The following is a 24,571-nucleotide window of genomic DNA, read 5'->3' on the forward strand; positions in this document are numbered from 1 at the left end:
ATTCCAAGAGTGCAAGTTTAACACTGGAAAATCGATAATTTTATCATATTAACAAAAAATGGAGAAAACTATATGATCACATCATTTATGCAGAAAAGGCATTTGATAAAATTCAACATCTGTGATAAAATACGTACCATTGAAAACCTCATCACATTTGGAATAAAATAAAATTTCTGAATAAGACTAATTTATATCTACAAAACTCTATTAAAAGTGAAAAAGCAAGCCCCGGTATACAAGATATTTGCAATCATTATATCCAACAAGGGAATCACATCTTAACTTCATCAACAGATTGTACATTCAATTAAAAAGAGACAAGGCTACCTAATGAGAAATCAGACTGAAGTCTCAAAAAGGCTCTTACCAAAGAAGCTACATAAATTAGCAATAAACAGATCAAATTGTGCTAAAGTTCATTAACCACCATGAAAATGAAAATTGAAACAGAAATAACTAAAATGAAGGACAGAGAGAGGAGGAAAACAAGCGTAGGCATTGATGTGTAGGAAGTGGAATTTTCATACACTTCTGGTGGGAGCATAAATTAGTACAGTCTTAGAAAACTTGTCGGAAGTATCTACCAACACATACCCTGTGATGCGACAACTTCACTCTAGAAATATACCCAGTAGAAATCCTTACTTATTACACCAAAAGGCATGTAGAAGAATATTTGTAGCTAAATATTATTTTTAATAGTTGGAACAATAAACAAACCAAATATTCATTAATAGTAAAATGGAAAAACAAGTGGTGTTATATTTATTGAATCTGTAATATACACCGGTGAGGATAAAACAGAACTATTGCTTTGTATGAACCTTACAATCATCCGATTAAAAGAACCAAAAAGGATGAGTTCATGTCCTTTGTAGGGACATGGATGAAGCTGGAAACCATAATTCTGACAAACTATGGCAAGGACAGAAAACCAAACACCGCATGTTCTCACTCACAGGTGGGAATTGAACAATGAGAACACTTGGACACAGGGCGGGGAACACCACATACAGGGGTCTGTCGTCGGATGGGGGAAGCAGGGAGGGATAGCATTAGGAGATATACCTAATGTAAATGATGAGTTAATGGGTGCAGCAAACCAACATGGCACATGTATACATATGTAACAAATCTGCACGTTGTGCGCATGTACCCTAGAACTTAAATAATAAAAAGTAAAAAATTTAAAATAAAAAAAAGAAATTTGTATCTTTTAAAGAATTTTCTGTTCATCTAAAAAAAAAAAAAACAAAAAAAAAAACCCAAACATGAAAGAGTACACGGTGATTGTTTCTACTTGCAAAAAGTTCGAAAACAGACAAAACTTATCTTTGGTTGTTTAGAAGTCGTGGTTGTGAGGTGGGAATCTGGGGATTTGGGTGGTTCTTTTTCATTTCTTCATAGTGGTACTAATTACACTGGTTTTTTTTTTTTTTTTTTTCACTTGAATATTAATTGACCTGTGAACCTATGATTTATTATATACTTTTCTTTTTCATTTTTTGTTTTGTTTTGTTTTGACGGAGTTTCGCTCTCTCGCCCAGGCTGGAATGCAGTGGTAAGATCTCTGCTCACTGCAACCTCCGCCTCCCAGGTTCAAGCTATTCTCCTGCCTCAGCTTCCCGAGTAGCTGGGATTACAGGTGCCTGCCACCACGCCCAGTTAATTTTTTTTTTTTTTTTGTATTTTTAGTAGGGACGGGGTTTCTCCATGTTGGGGAAACTGGTCTCGAGCTCCTGATACGTGTTTATATACATTCAATTAAAATTTTACTTAAGAAGTGTTTATGAATCTTCTTGTTCCTCAGCTGTTGGAAGTGATTTTGTTGTCGTTGTTGCCTTAATTAGGCATCACGTCCCCTGGAGTGCTCATCCTGCAAGAGGCAGCGCCCGGGAGTTCGCATGTTCCACAGCGCACCGCACCCAACCTCAGCCCACCTGGGCTCTCCCAGCCGCCTGCCTCTTCCAGCTGCGTGGCCGGGGCGTCATCTCGCGCTCCCAACAGCCTTGTAACCACCAACTGCCATTATTCCGGCTGGGACCCAGGACTTCAAGCCATGTGGCGCGTCCTGTTTCTGCTCAGCGGGCTCGGCGGGCTGTGGATGGACAGTAGTAAGTAGAAAAACTCCTTCTTTAGCCTTTTGGGACCCTCGGCGCTACTCTCCCTTTGCCTGCAAGTTACACTGGACATCCCTGGGAGGATGCTTTCCTGTGAGGTTTCCAACTCGGCAACTCCGAGCTCATCCCCGACATTGCCGCCTTCCCCAACCAAAATCCATAGAGAATAAGGACTTTCCCACACGTCCTGGAAACCTAGGAAAGATGAGAGGTCCCAGGCCTTAGGAGGATGCTTCAAAATTGTAGTTTCAGATCCTGCTTTGCATTTTTCACGACAGTGAAGGTTGAGACCCAACTTCTGTACTCTCTAGTTGAAGAGTCCAGAGTGAGGAGGGGCTTGAACCTATTGACCCAAGGTTACCAGATCCTACCTACAGGGCAATACTCCTAAAGCAATATACCCATTTCTTTTTTAAAAAAATATGGCCGGGCGCGGTGGCTCACGCCTGTAATCCCAACACTTTGGGAGACCGAGAAAGGCGGATCACGAGGTCAGGAGATCGAGACCATCCTGGCTAACACAGTGAAAGCCCCTCTCTACTAAAAATATAAAAAATTAGCCAGCGGTGGTGGTGCGTGCCTGTAGTCCCAGCTGCTCGGGAGGTTGAGGCAGGGGAATCGCTTGAATCCGGGAGGCTGAGGTTGCAGTGAACGGAGATTGTGCCACTGCACTCCAGCCTGGGCGACAGAGACTTCGTCTCAAAAAAAATAAAAAATAAAAAAATTTTAAAAGCCAGAAAAAAAACCTCCTTGTAATTTTAGAAAGAAATGGGAAGATAATAAAACTGAGAAGCAGCGTATAGAATAGAGATTAGAGATATAGATGAAAAACTCATAAAAGAAGCTCTGAAATGATGGGTATTGTTCTAATAAAACATTTTGCACATTTTGCAGATTTTGATAGTTTACCTGTGCAAATTACAGTTCCGGAGAAAATACGGTCAATAATAAAGGAAGAAATTGAATCGCAGGTAATGAATCACTAACATTATTTACAAATTAAAAATCATGTAAATATTTTATTTCTAAGAAGTTAATCTGCCATTTTCCATTCATGCACACCTGTTGAATTTTATATTTATACCCAATTTTCCCTGAATGGAAAAGTCCTTTTGTAAATGAACCAGGATCAACAATGTTTCACAGAAATAATGGTGCAGTGATGCTGGATATCAAAGCCCCAAGTCCATTTTCTGAATCTGTCTTCCTCTTGGATGTCTTTGAATAATCATTGGCTTGATTGTTCTAGAGATTCTGTTCTCACTCACCGTTCAGGCTGTATTTGGAAGAATTTTTTTGTCATTGTTGCGAAGTAAGCCTCGGCTTGCTTATATGGGATGATGATCACTTGAATTAGTGATGTTATATTAATGATTTTTTAGCCCTGATTGAAATATGTTAATGATTAGGACTCTTTATGTTATTTTAGATTATTTTAGTTCAGAATTATTATTCTCTTTTTAAAATTAGAATTTAAAAGCTTCTTGTCATTTTCACTAAGTTCTAGAATCCATTTCTGAAGTGGAATGTGGTTTCTTGAGACATCAATTTTTTTCTTTTTTGGTTTAGCAGATGCTTGGTAATTTAAATGCAAATATTTCCTTAGCATGTATCCATTTGTCATCCTAATACAGACATTATAGCTTAAGATGGTATATAAAACATTTTTAAATGAATGCATATCTATTAATAAAATGAATCATTTAAATAGAAAATAAGCAGTGAGGCTTTTATGAAAGATTTTTAATGTAAAAGAATTATGGGGATGTTAATCATATTAGAAAATAAGCAGAGAATCTATTTGGAGACAAGTATTTCAAACAAGAATTACTTGATTGTTATAAGATAGTGATTTGCAATAAGTAAAAAAAAAAAAATGCCCATTTTCAACTGTCAAATTCATGAGAAAAAAAATTGTCTATTTTGTTAATATCTGTATTCTTCTTGCCTAGAACAGTGTCAGATATAAAGAAACGAATTAATAGTATTTTTTAAAGCAATGAGGCTATTATGCTAATTCAACAAATACTATAAAAGTAATATGAAAATATATATTTTAAATTATTACAGTTAATAAAGACTAAAAGCCATAAGAACATTCAACCTAAAATTACTAGATTTTAAAAATAACTGAATGCAACTTCTAAAAGTGGAAAATGCAATATGAAAATATAAAAGTCAGGGATTTAAAGTAGAACAGAGACACCTAAAGAAATGAAATGCAACATATGAAAGGCTAAGAGAAAAGGACAGAATTAGAAGCTTAAGCATAGAGCGATTGGCATTCCTGAAATAGGGGGAAAAAGAAGAAGAGGTAATAGTAAACATATTTTAACTGAGAAATGACTTTAAAAAGTTGAATCTTCAGAACAATTGTCCCAAATCCAAAACAGAGTTTATTTCTTGAAGTCCTAACCCCTGATGCCTCAGAACGTAAGCATATTTGGAGGCAGACTCATAAAGAGGTAATTAAATTAAAATGAGTTTACTAGAATAGAATGGGCTCTAATATCATATAACTGGTGTCCTTGTAAAGAACAAGGAATCTGAGCATAGACGCATGTGGATATGAAGACACCAGGAGACCAGGAAAAAGCATTCCACAAAGTCTAACATCCTTTCTTGATTAAAAACACTCAACAGTTTAGGTGTAGAAGGAAGGTACCTGAATATAATTAAGGACAGTTATGAAAAACCCATAGTCAACATCATAATTAGTGGAAAGGAACTAAAACCTTTTTTTTTTTTTTTTTTTTTTTAACGGAACCTCACCCGGTTGCCCAGGCTGGAGCGCAATGGCGCCATCTTGGCTCACTGCAACCTCCGCCTCCGGGGTTCAAGAAATTCCCCTGCCTCAGCCTCCCGAGTATCTGGGATTACAGGTACCCGCCACCACGCTGGGCTAATTTTTTCTATATTTTTGTAGAGACGGGGTTTCACCATGTTGGTCAGGCTGGTCTCAAACTCCTGACCTCATGATCCGCCTGCCTCAGCCTCCCAAAGTGCTGGGATTATAGGTGTGAACGGCTGCGCCGGGCCAAAGCTTTTTCTTTAAGATGTGGTGCAAGACAAGGATTCCCACTCTCAACATAGTACTGATATCAAGGACAGAGAAAAAGATATAAACAGTATCCAAAATCAGAAGGAAGTAACATATCTTTATCAGCACATGACATGATCCCATATATAGAAAACCCCAGACTCCACCATAAAACTGTTAGATCAAACAGATGAATTCAATAAAGTTGCAGGACATAAAATCAACACACACATTTCAAAATGAAAAAATAAGAAAGTATATACATTATTTTATTCATTATTTTGATTATGAAATCTAGAGTTATAATATCAAATGCCATTCAAATAAATCAGCATTGAATTCTAATTTTTTCTCCTTTTATTAAATGAATGTGTTTTAGAATGTAATTATCATGAATGTAAAATGGTGGTTATCCTTTTTAACATTTTTCTCATTTTCTTTGTATTTTTGCTGTGTTCTCCTACCAGGTATCCTACAAAATTGTAATTGAAGGGAAACCATACACTGCGAATTTAATGCAAAAGTAGGTAATCATCATTATTTTGTCAATTCTCTTTGTTCTACTTACAATTTTTGTTTGAAATTGTCCAAAATGTAATTTTGCATTTGAAAATATTTCTAGCTACTTGCCATTCATTCGTTCCTTATCATATGATTTAAGCCTATATGACACGTACCTAGAACTTGAATTCAGAGTGTACGTGCCCCTCTTTCTTGTTCCCAGTAGCACCAGATTTTTATTTGATTATCCAAGAGGTTTCATAGAGGATGAATTTTGATAATTTTCTATCTCTCATAAAAAATATATATGGCTTGTTTTTAAGTTCTCTTATATTCAAGGTATATTTCAAAGAATATAGCAGATTGCTGGATGTTGTGAATCATGACACATTTTTAAATTAGTTTACATACTTTATCACAACTTATTAAGGACTTAAAATTAAATAAAATTTGTAATTAGCCAAATTCAATCTCAGATCAGTTGATGAATTTGGGGAAAACAAGCACAATATACAGAGAAATAAAGAAAAGTGAAAATTGAAATGATTCTTCAAGTGATAAGAACAGACTTCTACAAATTATCAAAAGCAGAATCCTGCAAGTGAAGTTACCAAATCAATACAAAAATAAAAAATACATCCGTATCATTTCTAGAATCCATAGCTACAATCTTTTTATACATCATAAATTTTGGAAAATGTTTTCTATTTATAAGATGGACGGTACTAGTTTGAAGAAATACCATTAAAAAAAGACTCAAAATTACTTTTTTCTGAAGAAAAAAAAGTGCTGCCTTCTGCAAGAAATACGTAGAGCAAACCCAGGTAGAATCTCACCAACAGCTGTTACTTTAGAATGCTAAGTGATGAGACTGAGAGCAAGTCAGTGACCAGTAATAAGGCATCCTCTGAACTTACTTTCTGCATCACAGATACAGTATTTATAAATGTTTAATATAGATCAAAATATGTAAAGTGTAATTAGACATATAAGAATATCCGAATTAAAATATAGCCATAACAGTAGATTTCATAAGCTCTTTTTTCTATTAGAAAAAATATATAGAATGTACAGTACAATTTATGGTGATGTAATGGATGAATCACATACCGTGTACCTTACAAATAAAGTCGTTATTTTCTTGCACACAAGCGGTGAAAAGGTACTTAAGAAAAAAAATCACACACTAAAATAAAAAAATCTTTTGAATAGTAACCATGTCCTCAATGACTAGCATAATAAAATTAGAAAGTAATTACAAAGCTGTCATCAGAGAATCACCAGATATTTGTAAATTCAAGAGCCGTTGCCAGAAAACTCTTGGCTCAAAAACATTCAAAACATTATTGTAAAATATCAATAAGCAGCAAGAAATAGAATACTACAAATCAGACATTTTAGAAATGAATAACCAAATGTATAATAAAAGTAAAATTCAAAGCTTTCATTGTTTTTACATTTTACCTGCATCAGATAAGAATAAGGTGTATAATATTATGGGATAGGACAACATAAAGTGTTGTTGGGTTGCCCACGCTGGTGGAGTACTGAAGCCTTTAGTGGCTACTGTTATTAGTCTACCTCAAGCCCTGTCAGTCCCTACCCAGAGTATCCTGGTAACTAGTTAGTTTCAGGCATGGTCAACAGTTTATAGATGCTCAGGGTGATAGCAATATTTACTTTCAAAAGACAATGAGATCTGGACTGTGTGCAGAGCTAGCACCAAACTGTATCTTTTCCTGGCAACATGACCATCTCCAAGGGCTTTCAAATATACAAAATAAGGACACCAGGAACCAATTTTATGACATTGCACAAGGTATTCTTGAGAAACCTGAGAAGAGATCCAGATTAGTAGGATATTTAGAGTAACACCAAAGCCAGTGTGTACTTCTGATATCTTTTAAGATGCTGTGGTTTGTCTATGACGTGCTAGTCATTGATCTTTTTGTTAATATCTCTCAGGACTCTGAATTTTCAGTTTGAGAATTAACATCCTTGCATCAATTATGGAGATTCTCATCAATTTTTAAGTTTAATTGTTTCTTTTTCTCACTCTAGTAACCTTTTCTGGGATGCTACTGAATATACATTGGGACCCCTTAATATAAATTTTAGTGAATCATTATTTTGTTCTCTAAAGTTAGCCGTTTTTGACTCACTTATCTATCACATATTTCTATGTACTCATTCACATTTCCTGTTATTCCTAATTTTGTGCTTTATTCTGGAAGATTTCTGTGTCACTCTTTATGTATGTCTAGTCTACTCAATATTTTTCAATGACTATGTTTTTCATGGTTAGGATTTCTGTACACAGTGACATATTTGTGCTTTGTAAATATTTTATAGCTTTTTATCTCTGTCTTTTATCCATTTCAACATTAAAACTTCTTTATTCTTAAGTTTCACAGTTTACTTGATTATTGCTATTTTTCTACATGATTTCTCCCAGTTTTCAAGCTTTGGACTTTTCCATATGTTTGGAACCATCGCTGATGAGCTCCTTTGAGTGAACCTTATTTTCTACCATCCTCTAATCTTTTTTGTGTTGTGGAGGCCTCTCTTTGGGAGTGGTTTTATGGCTGCTTCTACTTGGTTCCTGCCACGACAATTAACTGGGTCAAAAGTTTACACTTTATCAGCTCAGGATTTCAGTGATAATAGCGCTGCTTGGAATCCATTTCACGTCTGCCTGAGATATAGTTTAGGGTTTTCATTTCTGCACGTGATGCTATTTCTGCCTCGGTCGGTATGGGGTAGCATCCTTTTGTCCAGGGTCTGTGTACAGCAGGTGTCTTAGTCTGTTTGGGCTGCTATAACAAAATATTAATACCATAGACTGGGTAGCTTATAAACAAAAGAGATTTATTTCTTATAGTTCTAGACACTGGGAAGTCCAAGATTGAGGCACTGGCAGATTCAGTGTCTGGTGAAGGCTCATTTCCTGGTTCTGAATGGCTGCTCCAGGCTGTGCCCTCACACAGTGGAAGAAGCAGGTCAATTCTCTGAGGTCTCTTTCACAAGGACACTAATTCCATTCAGAAGGGTTCCAGCCTTGTGACCTGATCATCTCCCTAAAGTACCACCTCCTAAAACCATCACATTGGTGATTAGGTTTCAAAATATAAATTCTGGGATGAAACAAATGCTGAGATGATAGAAGCAGGTATTAATTTTTTTTTTTTTTTTTCGTTTCTATTAGCAACTTGGAGAGGAAATTTCTAGCTCTATTCCTTTCATTTAAAGGCTCACATCAATGTGTTCTGATGCTGGGCACTATTGTCTCAAATAATGTGTTCTCATGCTAATGACCAGAGGACATTAAACCACCTATTCTTAAGGTATGGTTCTGATCCAGAATCCATCTTACTTTGCACAGCTTCACCTGCTCACTCTTTCAGCTGTGGTACCAGCCTTTGTTTTTATTGCTTTGATCATTCCCATTAACCCTATAATATAATAGAATCAGGAAATATTTTGGCAAAGGGGAGATAGTAAATATTTTAGACTCTGAGCTTTATATACTCTCTTGCAACTACCTGCTGTTGTAAAAGCAGCCATAAACAGTTTGCAAATGATGGGTGTGGTTATTTTGCAAAACCACTCTATTTTCAAAAACCGTCTATCAGCTGGATTTGACCTATGGGCCAGTTTATTACCCCATTATTTACAGTGTAGACCTGTATTTGAAAATTATTATTGTTCATCAGTCATTTCAATATCAAGAGTGGCGATGGAAACCGGGAAATAGGTCTCCTTTCTGTCACAAAATCACTGTCAATTATCTTTAAAAATTTGTAATGTTCATTGCATAATAAATTGGCATAAATTAAAATATAAAATATGTTTATGCAGTTAAGTAAGTGTCGTGAAGTGAATATTTATGTAACCCTCTGACTTTATACATATATTGACTGCACTCAAGAAGTTGTGCTGTTTATCATTTCCTGTAATAGCCCCTCAGTCCTTCTCACTACTTTTCTGGATTGTTGTGATATCCATTTTCCTGATTTTATTTGTGATTTATTATCCTAGCTAATGTGGTTTCGTTTTGTCTGTTTTCTAGCTCTAAATAAATGAATTATAATGATTTTTCTAGTTTCAGTCACTCAAAATAATGTTTGTGAGGTTTTTCAATGTTGTTGCAAGAATTCCAATTTATTCATTTTTATTACTGTATAGCATCCAATTTCATGATTATACAACAATTTATATCATCTTATTTTGAACATTTTGTTTCTGTCTAGTTTGGTTATGTTAAAATATATATTATTTTGGACATATGCACAATATTTTGTAGCACATATGACTAATAGCATACTGATGGGTTAAGTTACATGCATTTTCATAATTACCATACATTTCCTCCAAAGCATTATACTAATTTACACACCCCTCTGAATTATATATTCTATTAATAGTGGTAGATGTTTTAAGTTTTAAGTTTATAATTATATACTTATGTCCTGCTGTGATTTAATATGTATTTCTCCAACTGTAAATAATTTCTCTTAACTTTTTAAATACAGCAGTTAGCCATATGGAATTTCTCCCCTGTGAAGTGCCTGTGTAAGACATTTGTTCTTTGTCAAAAGATGTTTAAGACATTTGTTCTTTGTCAAAAGATATTTCTAATCTGACCTTTTCTCTCCCTGTGTTTTCACACTTATGGTATTTGGCAAAGATAATTCTTCCATTATGGTAAGTTATATTTGTATCTTGTATAAGAAATCCTTTCTTATTCAAAGACCATGACTAAATCTTATATAATCCTCTAAAATATTTTTAGTTTTGCCTTTCACATTCGGGTCTTTGTTGAAACAGAAATTGGCTTTTGAATATGCTGTAAGGTAGACAAGCAATTTAGTTTTTCTGTATGATTTTTCAAATGTTTCAAGAGCTTTATAGAATCTTCTGTCTTTCTGTACATGTCTTCTGTGTGATGATGGTTATATATTATACATTTATATATGGTTTTATCTGTTTCCAGGCTCTTGATTAAACTTTTTGGTCTATTTGTCTGTTTATGATAAATCTTGATAGCCTAAATATAAAGCCTTTTCACCTTTTTCCTCATCATAGATGCTTTGGCAATTATTTTTCTTTCAAATTAGCATCCAGTGGACCCAGCACAATAAAAAAAAATGATATTTCTTCACTCCACTGTAATGTAATCTTTTTATAAATTAAATGACTGTATATAAAGGAGTCTCTGGATTCTTTGTTCTCTTCTCTTTATGTAAATGCTCATTCTTAAACCCTGTCTATTTATCTGTCCAAATGTCATAGTTTTAACTACTATGACTTTGTAACAGGTGTTTATAACCAAACTTGTCCTTCAGTTTTAAGGTGTGCTTACTCTTCTTGATTGTTTAAATTTTCATGTGATTTTGGAAACATTATTTTTTCTGTTTGATCTTTTGTTTTATATTCCTCTTTTTTTCTTCATTGCCTGTATCTGATTGAATCTACTAATTTATATTATACATTATTCCTCAATTAAATTCTTTGTGATGCATTCTTTTACTCTTCTTTTAGTAGTTCTCTATGTTAACATATCAACTCTTGAGTAATTGAATCTATTACAAATTATTCCTACTACCAATTACCATATGTTTTTAGATCCTTAAATCTCTAACTCCCTTTACCCTCTGCTTCCCCTTCATTATTTTTTTACACATCACAAACCTGTATATTTTTACATCTCCATGAAGTATTACTATTTTTTATAAAGTCAGTATTCATTTTAATTTAACCAAAATTTACCAATTCTGGTGCTCTTTAGTCCTCCCTACATTTCTGTGCTTCTATCTGGAGCTAATTTTGATATATCTCAGGAATTCTTAATATATTTCTATTATAAGACTGCTTGTTTTAAATAATATATGTTTTTATTTGTCATTATATCTTTATTTAATTATATTTCTTTCCTTCCAGTTATATAAAGGTCTAATTGACAGAAAAAATTTATATATATTAACAGTTTGCTACATATTTTTAGATATGTATAGATCGTGAAATGATTAAGCTAATTAACATATCCATCACTTCAAATACTTACCTTTTTTGAGGTTGAGAATACTTGAGATCTAGTTTCTTAGCAATTTTCAAGTATAAAACATTACTAACTACACTTAACTTGTGTGCAAAAACTCTCCAGAACTTATTACTTCTAACTGAAACTTTCTTCTCTTTAACCATCATCTCCCATTTCCCCACTCTTAGCCCTTAAAAGCCATCATTCTACTCTCTGCTTCTATGAGTTTGAATTTTCTAGACTCTCCATATAAATGAGATCAGGTAATATTTTTCTTTCTGAACCTGGCTTATTCTGCTTCACATAATGCCCTCCAGATTCATCCAGCCTTTAACAAATGAAAGAATTTCTTTTGTTTTTATGACTGTCTACTATTCCATTGTGCATATATACCACATTTTCTTTATCCATTTGTCCATTGACGGACACTTAAGCTTGATTCCATATCTTGACTGTTGTGAGTGCTACTGCAATAAACCTGGGAGATGTTTATTACAGATATCTCTTCAACATACTAGTTTTATTTGCTTTGGATATACGCCCAGTAGAGGGATTGCTGAATCATACACTAGTTCTATTTTTAGCATTTTGAGAAACCTCCTCATTATTTTCCATGATAGTTATACAATTTACATTTCCACCAACATCATGTAAGTATTCCCCTTTCTCCACGTCTTTGCCAACACTTGTTATCTTCTGTCTTTTTGATGATAGCCAATGAAACAGGAGTAAGCTATTATCCCATCGTGGTTTTGATATACATTTTTCTGATGATTAGTGATAATGAGAATTTTTTCATATACCTTTTGGCCATATGTGTGTCTTCTTCTGAGAAGGTCTATTTAGGTATTTTGCTCATTTTCAATTTTTTTTTTTGTTTTTTGCTATTGAGTTGTTTGTGTTCCTATGCATTTTGGATTTTGACCCCTTATTAGATGTGTAGTTGGCAAATCTTTTCTCCCATTCTTTAGGTTGTCTCTTCGTGGTGTTGATTGTTTCTTTTGCTGTACAGAAGCTTTTAAATCTTATGTACTCCCATTTGTCTAATTTTTATCTAATTTTGTTTTTGTTACCTGTGCTTTGGTAGTCATATCCAAAAAATCATTGCCCAGACCAATGTCAAGTTTTTCCTCTTTGCTTTCTTATAGTAGTTTTAGTATCACAACTATTATAGTTAAGTTTTAATCCATTTTGAGTTTTTTAATATGGTGTGTTATAGGATGCAATTTTGTTTTTCTGCATGTGGGTGTCCAGTTTTCTTTATGGGATTTCATTGAAGAGACTGTCCTTTCCCCATGGTGTCTTCTTAACATTTGTCAAACATCAACTGACTGTAAATTCATTATTTTATTTCTCTTATATCTATATTGATCCATTGGCCTATATATCTATTTTTATACCAGTACCATGCTCTTTTGGTTACTATGGCTATACAGTATAGTTTGAAGTCAGGTAGTATGATGCCTCTAGCTGTGTTCATTTTGATCAAGATCGTTTTGGCTATTTAGACAAATTTAACTAAAGAGGTAAAAGATCTGTACACTGGAAACTATAAAACATTGTTAAAAGAAATGAAGGAAAACAACAAATAAATAGAAAGATATACCATGTTCATGAACTGGAAAAATAAATATTGCTAAAGTGTCCATAATACCCAAAGAAATCTACAGATTCAGTGTAAACCCTCTCAAAATTCTAAAGACATTTTTCACAGAAATGGAAACAAAAAACGATGCTAAAATTCGTATGAAACAACTTAACTATATTCTTACAAATTTTTGCTGGAATAATGTTAAGATGTCTTTGAAAAAGATGTCCTTTGCCTTTTAAATAATCATTCCATTGTTTTCTGGCTTTTTTTTTTTTTCCTTTTCTATTGATGAATTAGCTGGATTATTTGTTAATTTGTTTATTAAGAATTATTTGTTTCTTCAAAAGCAACATCCTTTATTTTTTTATTTTTATTTTTTTCTGAGACGGAGTCTTACTCTGTCGCCCAGGCTGGAGTGCAGTGGCCGGATCTCAGCTCACTGCAAGCTCCGCCTCCCGGGTTCACGCCATTCTCCTGCCTCAGCCTCCCGAGTAGCTGGGACTACAGGCGCCCGCCACTACGCCCGGCTAGTTTTTTGTATGTTTTAGTAGAGACGGGGTTTCACCGTGTTAGCCAGGATGGTCTGGATGTCCTGACCTCGTGATCCGCCCGTCTCGGCCTCCAAGAGTGCTGGGATTACAGGCTTGAGCCACCACGACCAGCCACATCCTTTTTTCTTGAAACTTTAAAGGTCTTTAAAGTTTATCTAGGTTTTTGTTAGTCTTTTGTTTTTCTTTTGATGATATGTTTATATCTGACTTTTATTTCCCTTTATCCTACTTGATTTACATACAGGTTTTTTGATACTGTGTCATCAATTTTGAAAAAAAAATGCTCTGATCTTCAGAGATTAGCTTAATTTTTTATGTAACTTTAGCAAACAATACTAATGCTTGGGGTGCATTAGTATTAGTAACAACATAGATACAAATCTCTGAGTTTATATTATTGTCAAATGAGATGAATAATTATATAATAAATAGAGTAGAAAGAATGTGAGAAGGTAATATATGCTTGAGCAAAAACTATAAAGTTAGAGTATGGTTCATTTAAATATCCTATGCTTTGGTGATTGAACAAGTTGACATTTTAAATAAAAATTTCAAGATAAATCTCATTGGGAAGTTGATGTATAAGCAAAGACTTGAAGTAGATGGAGAACAATGAACTATGTTGAAGAACTTTCCAGGAATAAAATGGTACAAATATCCCGAGGTCCAACCTTGCCTGTTGTGTTTGGAAAACAGCTAGGAGGACGGAGTAACGATAGAGTAAGTGAAGTCTAAGATGTTTGAGTAAAATTTCGAACAAAATCCATACATTTAGAAAATATCCCTCTGTTTCTCTTGCTCTTTCTGTGTCAACCTACGTATCTATAATTAATAAAATAAATTTTTCAAAACAAAAGGTTAAGAAACAAATTTTTTCATTTTATCTTCATTTTACAGAAATTTTTTATCCCATAATTTTAGAGTTTACAGTTATAATGGCACAGGAATTATGAAACCACTTGACCAAGATTTTCAGGTATGTTTTTTTATGATCTCTTTGATTTTTGTCATGTGAGTTTCTATGATCACCTTATTTAGTGTCCACATATTATAAGAGTCTAAAGGGTTAGGTCATGGCTTTGTGGCATAAGTTTAATGTTTTCCTGTTGATGATGTATACTGATGTACTGAGTTAGCCCTATCAAACAGATGATTAACCAAAAAGACATGATTGTAGTGTTTCTAAACTACTTAGAAACATGCTAAGGGCTTATGTACCTTAGGTGATAGGCATTAAATATGTTGTGAAATATGTAAAATGAAAAACCATGACTTGTATCAGGAAAGCTAAATCTGAAGAGAAAATAAGAATCGAATCTTCTTTGAACTATGTTCAAGGACCAAATAAGTACACATGAAATTTCACACATGTTTAGGAGTATACTAAATTTTCATCTATTTAGAACATGTAGAGCTTAATTTAATATTATCTATAGTTTGTTATAAAAATAGTAAAGAAGAGTGAATAAAATTGCCGAGATTGCTCATGCCCAAAAAATCATGTTTTTTAACCTCAGCTCTGCTCTACTAATTGCTGTTGTGTTTTCCATTTGCATTCCTGATTTTTATATAGCGACTCAATCAAGTGTTTTGAAAGTAAAGCATTTTTAGAAAGGCTGGGATTTCAACAGAAGAAATAATAGATATGGTCAGTTGCTTTAAGTTTTGCGCAAGAGAGTACACAACTCCATGAGTCAGTTAGAGAGTAGTCTATACAAATATATAACTAAGATACTGTTACACAGTGTTATACACACACACATACATATATGTGTGTGCGTATGTCTGTTTGTGTTTGCATAAATGAGAGAGAGGAGAGAAAGAAGACAGAGTGAGAATCCAAGACAGGGGCACAGGAGATCACAATATCCCACACCTGTATTTTGCATCATTCTTCCATATATAACTCTGCTTCCTACCTCCCAAGAGGTAACCATGAAAGGTAAATGTACAGTTAAAAAAAAAAAGCAAGAATGCTACAGAGCATTCAAAGCATCAACAATCTGAATGTGGTAAGTAGTTGCATGTTAATCTCAAATGTAGTAAAAATATGCTGCCATGAAAACAAATTACGTTTGCCAAGGTTGCAGGCCTACCACTATCCTAGGAAAAAGCTCATTAAATTCAGTTGGGAACAGGTGTATTTATTGGACTATTTATTTTTCTTAAGTCCACACATGATTCCCATTCCTAAAGTCATATTATCTTGATAAATAAAGACTTATCTACAAAAGAAAAAATAATCAGCCAACTAGATGAGAAAAGAGTTTGTTCCCTGCATCCAGAGTAGGACACGTGTAAGCCATTCATCATTGTCCCGGATTTTGTCATCTCTCCAGGACAAACAGATAGTCATCATAATTAAAAGGCAAAATTGCCAGGATGCTTAAACAATCTAAAATGTGTGTGCACATAAAAACAGACCTCAGGCCGGGTGTGGTGAGTCACACCTGTAATCCCAGCACTTTGGGAGACCAAGGTGGGCGGATCATGAGATCAAGAGATCGAGACCATCCTGACCAAAATGGTGAAACCTCGTTTCTACTAAAAATACGAAAATTAGCTGGGCGTGGTGGCATGTACCTGTAGTGCCAGCTACTCAGGAGGCTGAGGCAGGAGAATCACTTGAACCTGGGAGGAGGAGATTGCAGTGAGCTGAGATCGCGCCACTGCACTCTTGCCTGGCGACAGAGTAAGATTCAGTCTCAAAAAAAAAAAGAAAAAATCAAAAAACAAAACAAAACATAAAAAACAGATCTCAAATCCTCAAATTATCAAAGGCAGCAATTAACGGAAATGAAAGAAATAGACAAATAATAAATTATATTTGAAGATTTAAAATTTCTCTTCCAATAATTAATGAAGTAGAAACTTCGTAAACTTCTAAATGAAGTAGAAAGAAATTCAACAAATATATCAAATATATACACATACTTTTCAAGTGCAAATGTAATATTGAGCAAGAAGATATTATAGTGAAGGCAAACAATGCAAAACTGACAATGATAAAAATAAAAAATAAAAATAAACTGGGAAAGGATATTGGGTAATAAGTGAAGCTTTTTGATTCTTCCATGAAAATTTTATCCTATGTGGCTTAAAAATGACTTATTCATTCATTTCTAAGTTTCTCAATGACATCATATGTTTAAGGTTGATGTAACTTCCTGATTATTTCACAGATTTAGAAATATTATCAACATGGGTATTATAAGCCACATTTAGAAAGAAGGAGATAAAAGCTGTGGAATGTTCAAGATGTTTTTACCTTCATTATATAAAGTTTGAAGTACACCCCAATTGGTGGTAAAAATAAAAGCATAAATATTTTCACATAAAATTTTAAATAAGATGGAAATAGAAATACAATGTATTGAGTCGATGAAGTATGGCATTTGGAAAGTGGTACAAACTAAGATTTTAGGTATCATAGTAGAAAAATGAACTATAAAGCAAAGGTCAATACAAATTCTAGGTGAAATTTGCAAATGAAAACATTTTGATGGAATTGAAAAACATTTCGATGAAATTAAAAATTAACTTTGCTTATCTACCATTATCTACCATGCAACATTGTCAGAAAAGTATGAAAAAAAAAAGTTTTGAAGATGTTTACCTCACTCTAACAACTGAGAATGTCATGCTTAATTTAAAACATATAGAAATATGAAAATATACTCATTTTTTGTGAATCTGTGGAAAGTACTTAGGAAAACAGAACCATATGCTCATCTAATAACATTATAAATCAATTTTTGAAACGATGAGTGTTTGATGCATACAAACAAAACACATATATGTTTTACATATTTGAAAATTGTATCTATAACACAAACCATTCTAATGGAGATATGCATATTTTATTTTTCAGAATTTCTGCCACTACCAAGGGTATATTGAAGGTTATCCAAAATCTGTGGCGATGGTTAGCACGTGTACTGGACTCAGGTTGTAATTTACTGTTTTATGAATTACAAAATAAAATATTTACTTCAAAATTATTTTAAACGTTTTAACATAATATTCAGTGGTTCTAAAGTGAGGCATGACTATTGTGGGAAAACTGCCACTCACAAAGCCTGGTATGGAAATACTTAACAATGGTTCCTGCCTTTATGCAGAATTATGATTTTTTAAATATATTTGGAAGCCATGAAATATTAATAACTAGGCAAATGCTAATAGTATTAGTATGTGATGTCACTCAGTAAGTGTGTGGATTCCCAGTAACTTTCTCCTATTTTATCACCTTAGACTCAGATTAAAAATTATCTGCATACCAAGAAAAAAATAATGCTAAGTGACATTTTATTGGCTTTTCTACAAGGCATTATTTTACTTACTAATTTTTTTTTGAAATTTTTAGGGGCTTGCTACAGTTTGAAAATGTTAGTTATGGAATAGAACCCCTGGAGTCTTCAGTTGGCTTTGAACATGTAATTTACCAAGTAAAACATAAGAAAGCAGATGTTTCCTTATATAATGAGAAGGATATTGAATCAAGAGATCTGTCCTTTAAATTACAAAGCATAGAGGTAGGTTAATTGAACAAACTCTATGGTTATTACTATACAGCAATGTAAGCACTGAAATTTATAGTTGATAAATTATGTATTTGCACACCCATAAACACCAAAACATAGAACCACGTGTATGGATACAAGTACCAGAAACTTCATAACTTATATCATTAAGCCTTACTAGTTTTGTAATTTTCCGGAACTCCAATCATGACATTTTCAACTGTTAGTGGCATCTTTTTCCGTAATCTAGACCTTTATTGTCAGCAGATGCACTCTTTTCCCCACAGCCATTATGTTAAAGCTCTGGTGTGACAAACACAAATGTCATCCACATAAACAATGAAGATACATATCTAGGGTCCTGAGGAGAATCACCCCTATCTTGTAAGGGAACTACCTCAGGGGAGGTCATTATATTTTCCTCAGGAGATTCGGAGTTATTTAATTTCCTCATAAAGTGAGAGAGAGGTTGCTTCTACTAGCAAACAAGATTCACCAGCATTTAGGAGTTTTATAGCCCCAGCTTCATTAGGGTCCTTCTCTAGGTTCCCACTCCAATTTTCAGAATCCCACTGCTTCCCACTCAATGCTCTCTCTTTTATGGCAGTACCATGGGAGGTTGGGAATTCAGTTTGCACTGTAATTCATCTACTGACAGGATAAGATTCTGGGTTTGGTTTTCAATAATCTCAGTTCTATGGCTATAGGATATAAAAATTTATTTCAAGACATACAGAGAAGCTTTTGGGTAATTTATGCATCACTTGAGATGGTAATTTAAATACTTAAGCTTGTGCTCTTCTTTCTCCACTTTGTCCAGCAACATTAGGAGCAATCAATCTCATTATATTTGCTAGTTTGGCAAAAATGTTCAAAAGTATCATATATATGGTCACCAAGACCCTTGCCTTCATAAGTGTTTGATCAGAAGTATTCAGTGGTAATATTTTGCCTGTCTCTATTCATCATGCCATGAACTATCTGCTCTCTATAGAATTGTCTTTAAATCTAATCAAAGTAGAAGGCAAATTCCCAAAACCCCAGCACCAAGTCAGAAGATGTCCCCTTAAGATTCTGTTTTCTTGGTACCTCATTCCTGGTACCAACATCTGTATCAGGGTTCTCCAGAGAAATAGAAAACCAACAGGAGATATATATGTGTGTGTGTGTATGTATGTGTGTGTGTTTTGTACATACAGAGAGAGGGATAGAGAGATTTTATGGAATTGGCTTAGACGATTGCGAAGGCTTGGTAAATCCAAAATCTGTAGGGTAAGCGGGCAGGCTGGTTATCCAAGGAAGATTTGCATCTTAAGACCAACATAGTCTGCTGGCAGAATTCCCTTTTGTTTAGGAAATACTGTTTTCTAAAAAAGGCTTTGATTGGGGTGAGATTCACCCACATAATGAAGAGTAATGTGCTTTACTAGAGCTTTACCAACTTAAATGTTAATTTTGTCTAAAAGTCACCTTCACAGAGGCATCCAGGGTGATGTTTGACTTAATATCTGGGCACAGGGGCCCAGCCAAGTTTACAGGTAAAATTAATTATCACAACAGTATCACATCATTTATTCTTATGCTTCTTCTAAATGTTTCATTCTTTAATCTCATTTTGATATAAGATACACTTTAATATTTTGTATTGGATGAGGTAGAAATTCAATTTTTTTTTCATATCAATATCCAGCTGTTCTCACACCATTTGTTGAAGAGATTATTTTTTCCCCATTGAACATTCTTGATTTTTTTTCAAAGATCAGTTGACAATAAATGCTAGGGATTATTACCACACTTAAAATTGTAGTCCATTAATCTTTATGTCTACTCTAATGCCACTACCACATTTTCTTTACTACTGTATTTTTGTGGTAAGATTTGGAATTGATAAGTGTACATCCTTCAATATTCTTATTTTCCAAGATTCTTTTGGTTATTCTGGCTACTATGCATCTCCAAACGTATTTTAAAATTTATTTTTAATTCCCATAAAATAGCACCCAGGATTGTGTTGAATCTGTAGATAAATATGAGGAATATTGCTATATTAACAATATTAACTCTATCCATGAGCAGTAGGTAGCTTTTATTTTTTAGATATTCTTTAATTTATTTCTGCAATGTTTTATATATTTAAGTCTAAGTCTTCAGTAAAGCTTCTTTTGTTATTTATAGAAGTTTTATTATTTTAGATGTTATTTAAATTTTTTATCTGTTTGGATTTCTCATTATTAGTATTTGGTAATTAGTGAATTTTCCATACTGGTTTTGGATTCTGCGAACTTGACAAACTTGTTTATTAGTTTTCTATTGAGCTCTGTGACTTTTTATGAACATGGTCATGCCATCTTGAATAAAGATAGTTTATCTTGTTTCTTTCCAATTAGGATATCTTAAATTTCCTTTTCCTTACTTAATTGCCCTGATTACTACTTCCATTATAATGTTGAATAGAATAGGTGAGAAGAGATGTTCTCGTCTTTTCCCACTTTTAGGGAGAAAAGATTCAGTCTGTCACCCTTAAGCATAATGTTATTTGTAATTTTTTCACAGGTGCCCTTTATCAGGTTAAACAAGGTTTCATCCAATGTCAGTTTGTTAATGATTTTTGTTTTGTCATTAAGGGATTTTGGATTTTGTCAGATATTTTTCCCTGCAACATCTGCTGAGATAATAATTTCATTTTTATCGTTATTTTGTTAATGTGGTATTCTGCATTAATTGACTTTTGATTATTAAACTAACTTTGTGTCCAGTCTCTCTTTGTTATAGTGCATAATTCCTTTTACGTATTCCTGGGTTCAGTTTGCTGGCGTAATTTTGAAGATTTTTTCGTTTATATTTATAAAGAATATTGCTGTGTGGAATTGTTTTCATATGATATTTTTCTCTGTCTTTGGTATCAGGGTGATACAAACTTCACAAAATGAGTTGGGAAGTGTTGTCTCTTCTATTCTGGAAGACTGTGTAGGATTGGCTTAATTATTTCAACATCTGTAAAATCCATCTGGGATTGGACATTTTTAGGGAATGATTTTTATTAGTAATTAAATTTTCTCTCGTAAGTCTATTATAATTTTCTAATTTTTTTGGAGTCGATTTAGGTAATTTGTGTGTCTATAGAGGTTTTTCTGTTTTATTTATTTATTTCTTGGCATATTGCTGTTTGTAGGACTCCCTTGTAGGTCTTTAACTATCAGTAAGATTTTTAGTAATCTTCTTTTTCATTTCTGATTTTATTAATTTAAATATTTTCTTTTTTGTGTGGTCAGAGTAGCTAATAATATTTTAATTAAAGTGTATCTCTTTTAAAGCACATATTACTAAGTTTTTAAACATTTTAAATGACATCTGACAATTTTATTTTTGACTGACAGATAATAATCACACTTATTTAAGGGATACAGAATGATATTTTGATACGTGAATAAAAGGTGTAATGATCAAATCAGGGTAATTAGCATATTTATTACCTTAAACGTTTATCATTTATTTATGTTGGGAACATTCAAAATTCCCTCCTTAAGCTACTTGAAAACATACAATAAATTATTGTTAACTATAGTCACCCTATGGTGCTATAGAACACTAGAACTTTCTCTTTCTATCTAGCTGTACTTTTGTAACCAATAGCCAACCTTTCCCCATCCGCTTCTCCCCTGACCCTTCCTATCCTCTCATGACCACAGTGTCACTCTCTACTTCTATGAGCTCAACTTTTCTAGTTGTCAAGGTTATTTATTGCATCTACTTTTAATGCACACATTTATATAATTTAGATTTAATCTACCACTTTGTCATTTCTTATTTGTCTTATATGTTCCTTATTCCTTTATTCTTTCTTCTATCTAATCTATTTATTTTTTTCAGGGATCATGCTGTTACATCTTTTTTATTAATCAAGTATTTTTATTTTTCTCCTCTAATGAGCTTTTACATTATATATTGTTTCATATATCTTGTTATTATATATTCTATAAATACAAAACAATTTTTACAACATAATAATTTTAGTGGTTAGTCTAAACAAACTATGGCCCTCAGGCCAAATCTGGCCCACAGCCTGTTTGTATAAATAACATCAATTAGTGCTGTTCTATATATTGTTTATGTATACTTTCATATTATGGTGGAAAAGTTGAGTAGTTGTGACAGAGACTCTATGCCCTACAAAGAAACTTTATAACCATGGCAGTCATTCTTCATTCCCCTGCCTTCCTGGGAAACTACAAATCTATTGTTTTAGATATAGACTTGCCTATTCAAGATATTTTATATAACTGGAGTCTTACAATATCTTTTGTGACTTCTTTCACTTATAAGGTAGTCAAAGTTCATCAGTATCTCATTTATGTTTATGGCTGAATAACATATGCCTGGGTATAAATATACCACTCATAAGTCGTATAGTCATAAGCTAATGAACGAATTGTTGTTTCTACTTTTTAAATATTATAATATTGCTAGGAACATTAATATATGTTTTACGTGGATATATGTTTTTATTTCTCAAGGTAGTTACTAAGATTTGAATTGGTAGGTCATAGACAGACTCTGTGTTTCACATTTTGAGTGGCTGCCAGATTATTTGTCCAAGGTGGCTGACAATTTTATATCTCCTGAAGCAACATCTGTGGATTCCAATTCCTCCACATTTATTTATTTATTTATTATTTTTTGAGACGTAGTTTCACTCTTGTTGCCCAGGCTGGAGTGCAATGGCATGATCTCTGCTCACCGCAACGTCTGCCTCCCAGGTTCAAGTGATTCTCTTGCCTCAGCCTCCCGAGTACCTGGGATTACAGGCGCACACCACCATGCTCGGCTAATTTTCTGCATTTTTAGTTGAGACGGGATTTCAACATTTTGGCCAGGCTGGTCTTGAACTCCTGACCTCAGGTGATCCACCCACCTCAGCCTCCCAAACTGCTGGGATTAAAGATGTGAGTCACTGCGCCTGGCCTCCTGCGCATTTTTTTTTCAATATTTATCATCAGTCATTTTGATTATAGCCATCCTATTATATGTGAAGTGATACCTAATTGTGGTGGAAGTATTTAAAACTTTAGAAATTCTACTTTGTGCTATCATATTTTTGGTTTTATTTTGTTTATAAAAACATATATATTTTTATTTTTACATATCATATACCTCATAGGACTACTACTACTATTATTACTCACATTATTGTTTTAAATAATTCATATATTTTCTCATTCTGTTCATTCCCTCATGCTGGTTTATGCTGTCATCACTTTTGAAAATAAAAATTATTATCATTTAAGTATTCTTTCTGCTGTATTTAAAAAGTCATAAAGTTATTCATTTGTTTTGATTAAAAATTTCATATAATTCCCTACCCCATTTCCCAAAATACCGAGAAGCTTCTACCAGGAAGTGCTTACCAAGTTGATTATTAAGTTCATTTACAAAATATGAACAAATAAGCATATTCAAAGAAACACCTGAAAATGTAGAGCAATGGGGAAATCACAGTTCTCAACCATCTGTATTCTTATCCCTCCTAGACCTTCTATTTCATTTTATTTGCTAGCCTCATTTTGTCCTCCTCCTACTTCCAACATAAATATGTAATTCCTAAATTTGAATATCTATTATTTTCTCTCACTTAAGTTCCATTCTCATAATTCTAAACAGAAAGATCCTATAACCTTATTCCATTAATCATTTTATTATATGTAATATTTTGAATTATCATCTATGGTTCCTTTATTATATGAACATAATCATATCTCCTTAATACTAAAAATAGATTTTAAAATAAACAAAATAAAATCGAATCTATTATATACCTACCACTTTCCATTTCTTCACATACCAGCTTTACATTAGAGTAAGTGGAACTATCCATCCTGACATCTCACTAACTATTGATTTCACAAAAATGCAGTTTCTGTCTCCACAAATAATCAGTGGTGATCCATTGTTAAATTGGCTTTTTGAAATATTGAGATACCTTTTTAAAGAGTGAAAGTAAAAATTCCCTAGAACTTTGTAGTCATCTAATTTTCTGCAATAATGCTGTCTCTTGCTTCTCATTCTTTCTTACTTTTTCTGACTTTTCCTTATACATTCACATTTCAAATATTGATATTTGCTGTGTTATATCTCATGTTTGAGCTTGTTAGCATCACATATACTATATATATAGTACATATATATCTTTTATATATATACATAT

General features: G+C 33.4%; 1 protein-coding gene across 1 annotated transcript in view; it reads left to right on the top strand.

The window, feature by feature from the left end:
- Positions 1-1,777: 1,777 nt before the first annotated feature.
- Positions 1,778-24,571, top strand: part of LOC116273143 (disintegrin and metalloproteinase domain-containing protein 2-like) — a 28,143-nt gene continuing 5,349 nt past the window's right edge. Inside the window, exons 1-6 of the mRNA XM_031662099.1 lie at positions 1,778-2,117; positions 3,018-3,094; positions 5,631-5,686; positions 14,744-14,822; positions 17,718-17,794; positions 18,213-18,381. Of these exons, the coding sequence (XP_031517959.1) occupies positions 2,063-2,117; positions 3,018-3,094; positions 5,631-5,686; positions 14,744-14,822; positions 17,718-17,794; positions 18,213-18,381 (513 nt within the window). The 5' untranslated portion in view covers positions 1,778-2,062. The remainder of the gene's footprint in view (positions 2,118-3,017; positions 3,095-5,630; positions 5,687-14,743; positions 14,823-17,717; positions 17,795-18,212; positions 18,382-24,571) is intronic.

The sequence above is a fragment of the Papio anubis genome, unplaced genomic scaffold, assembly GCF_008728515.1.
Source record: "Papio anubis isolate 15944 unplaced genomic scaffold, Panubis1.0 scaffold392, whole genome shotgun sequence".
Lineage (NCBI taxonomy): Eukaryota > Metazoa > Chordata > Mammalia > Primates > Cercopithecidae > Papio > Papio anubis.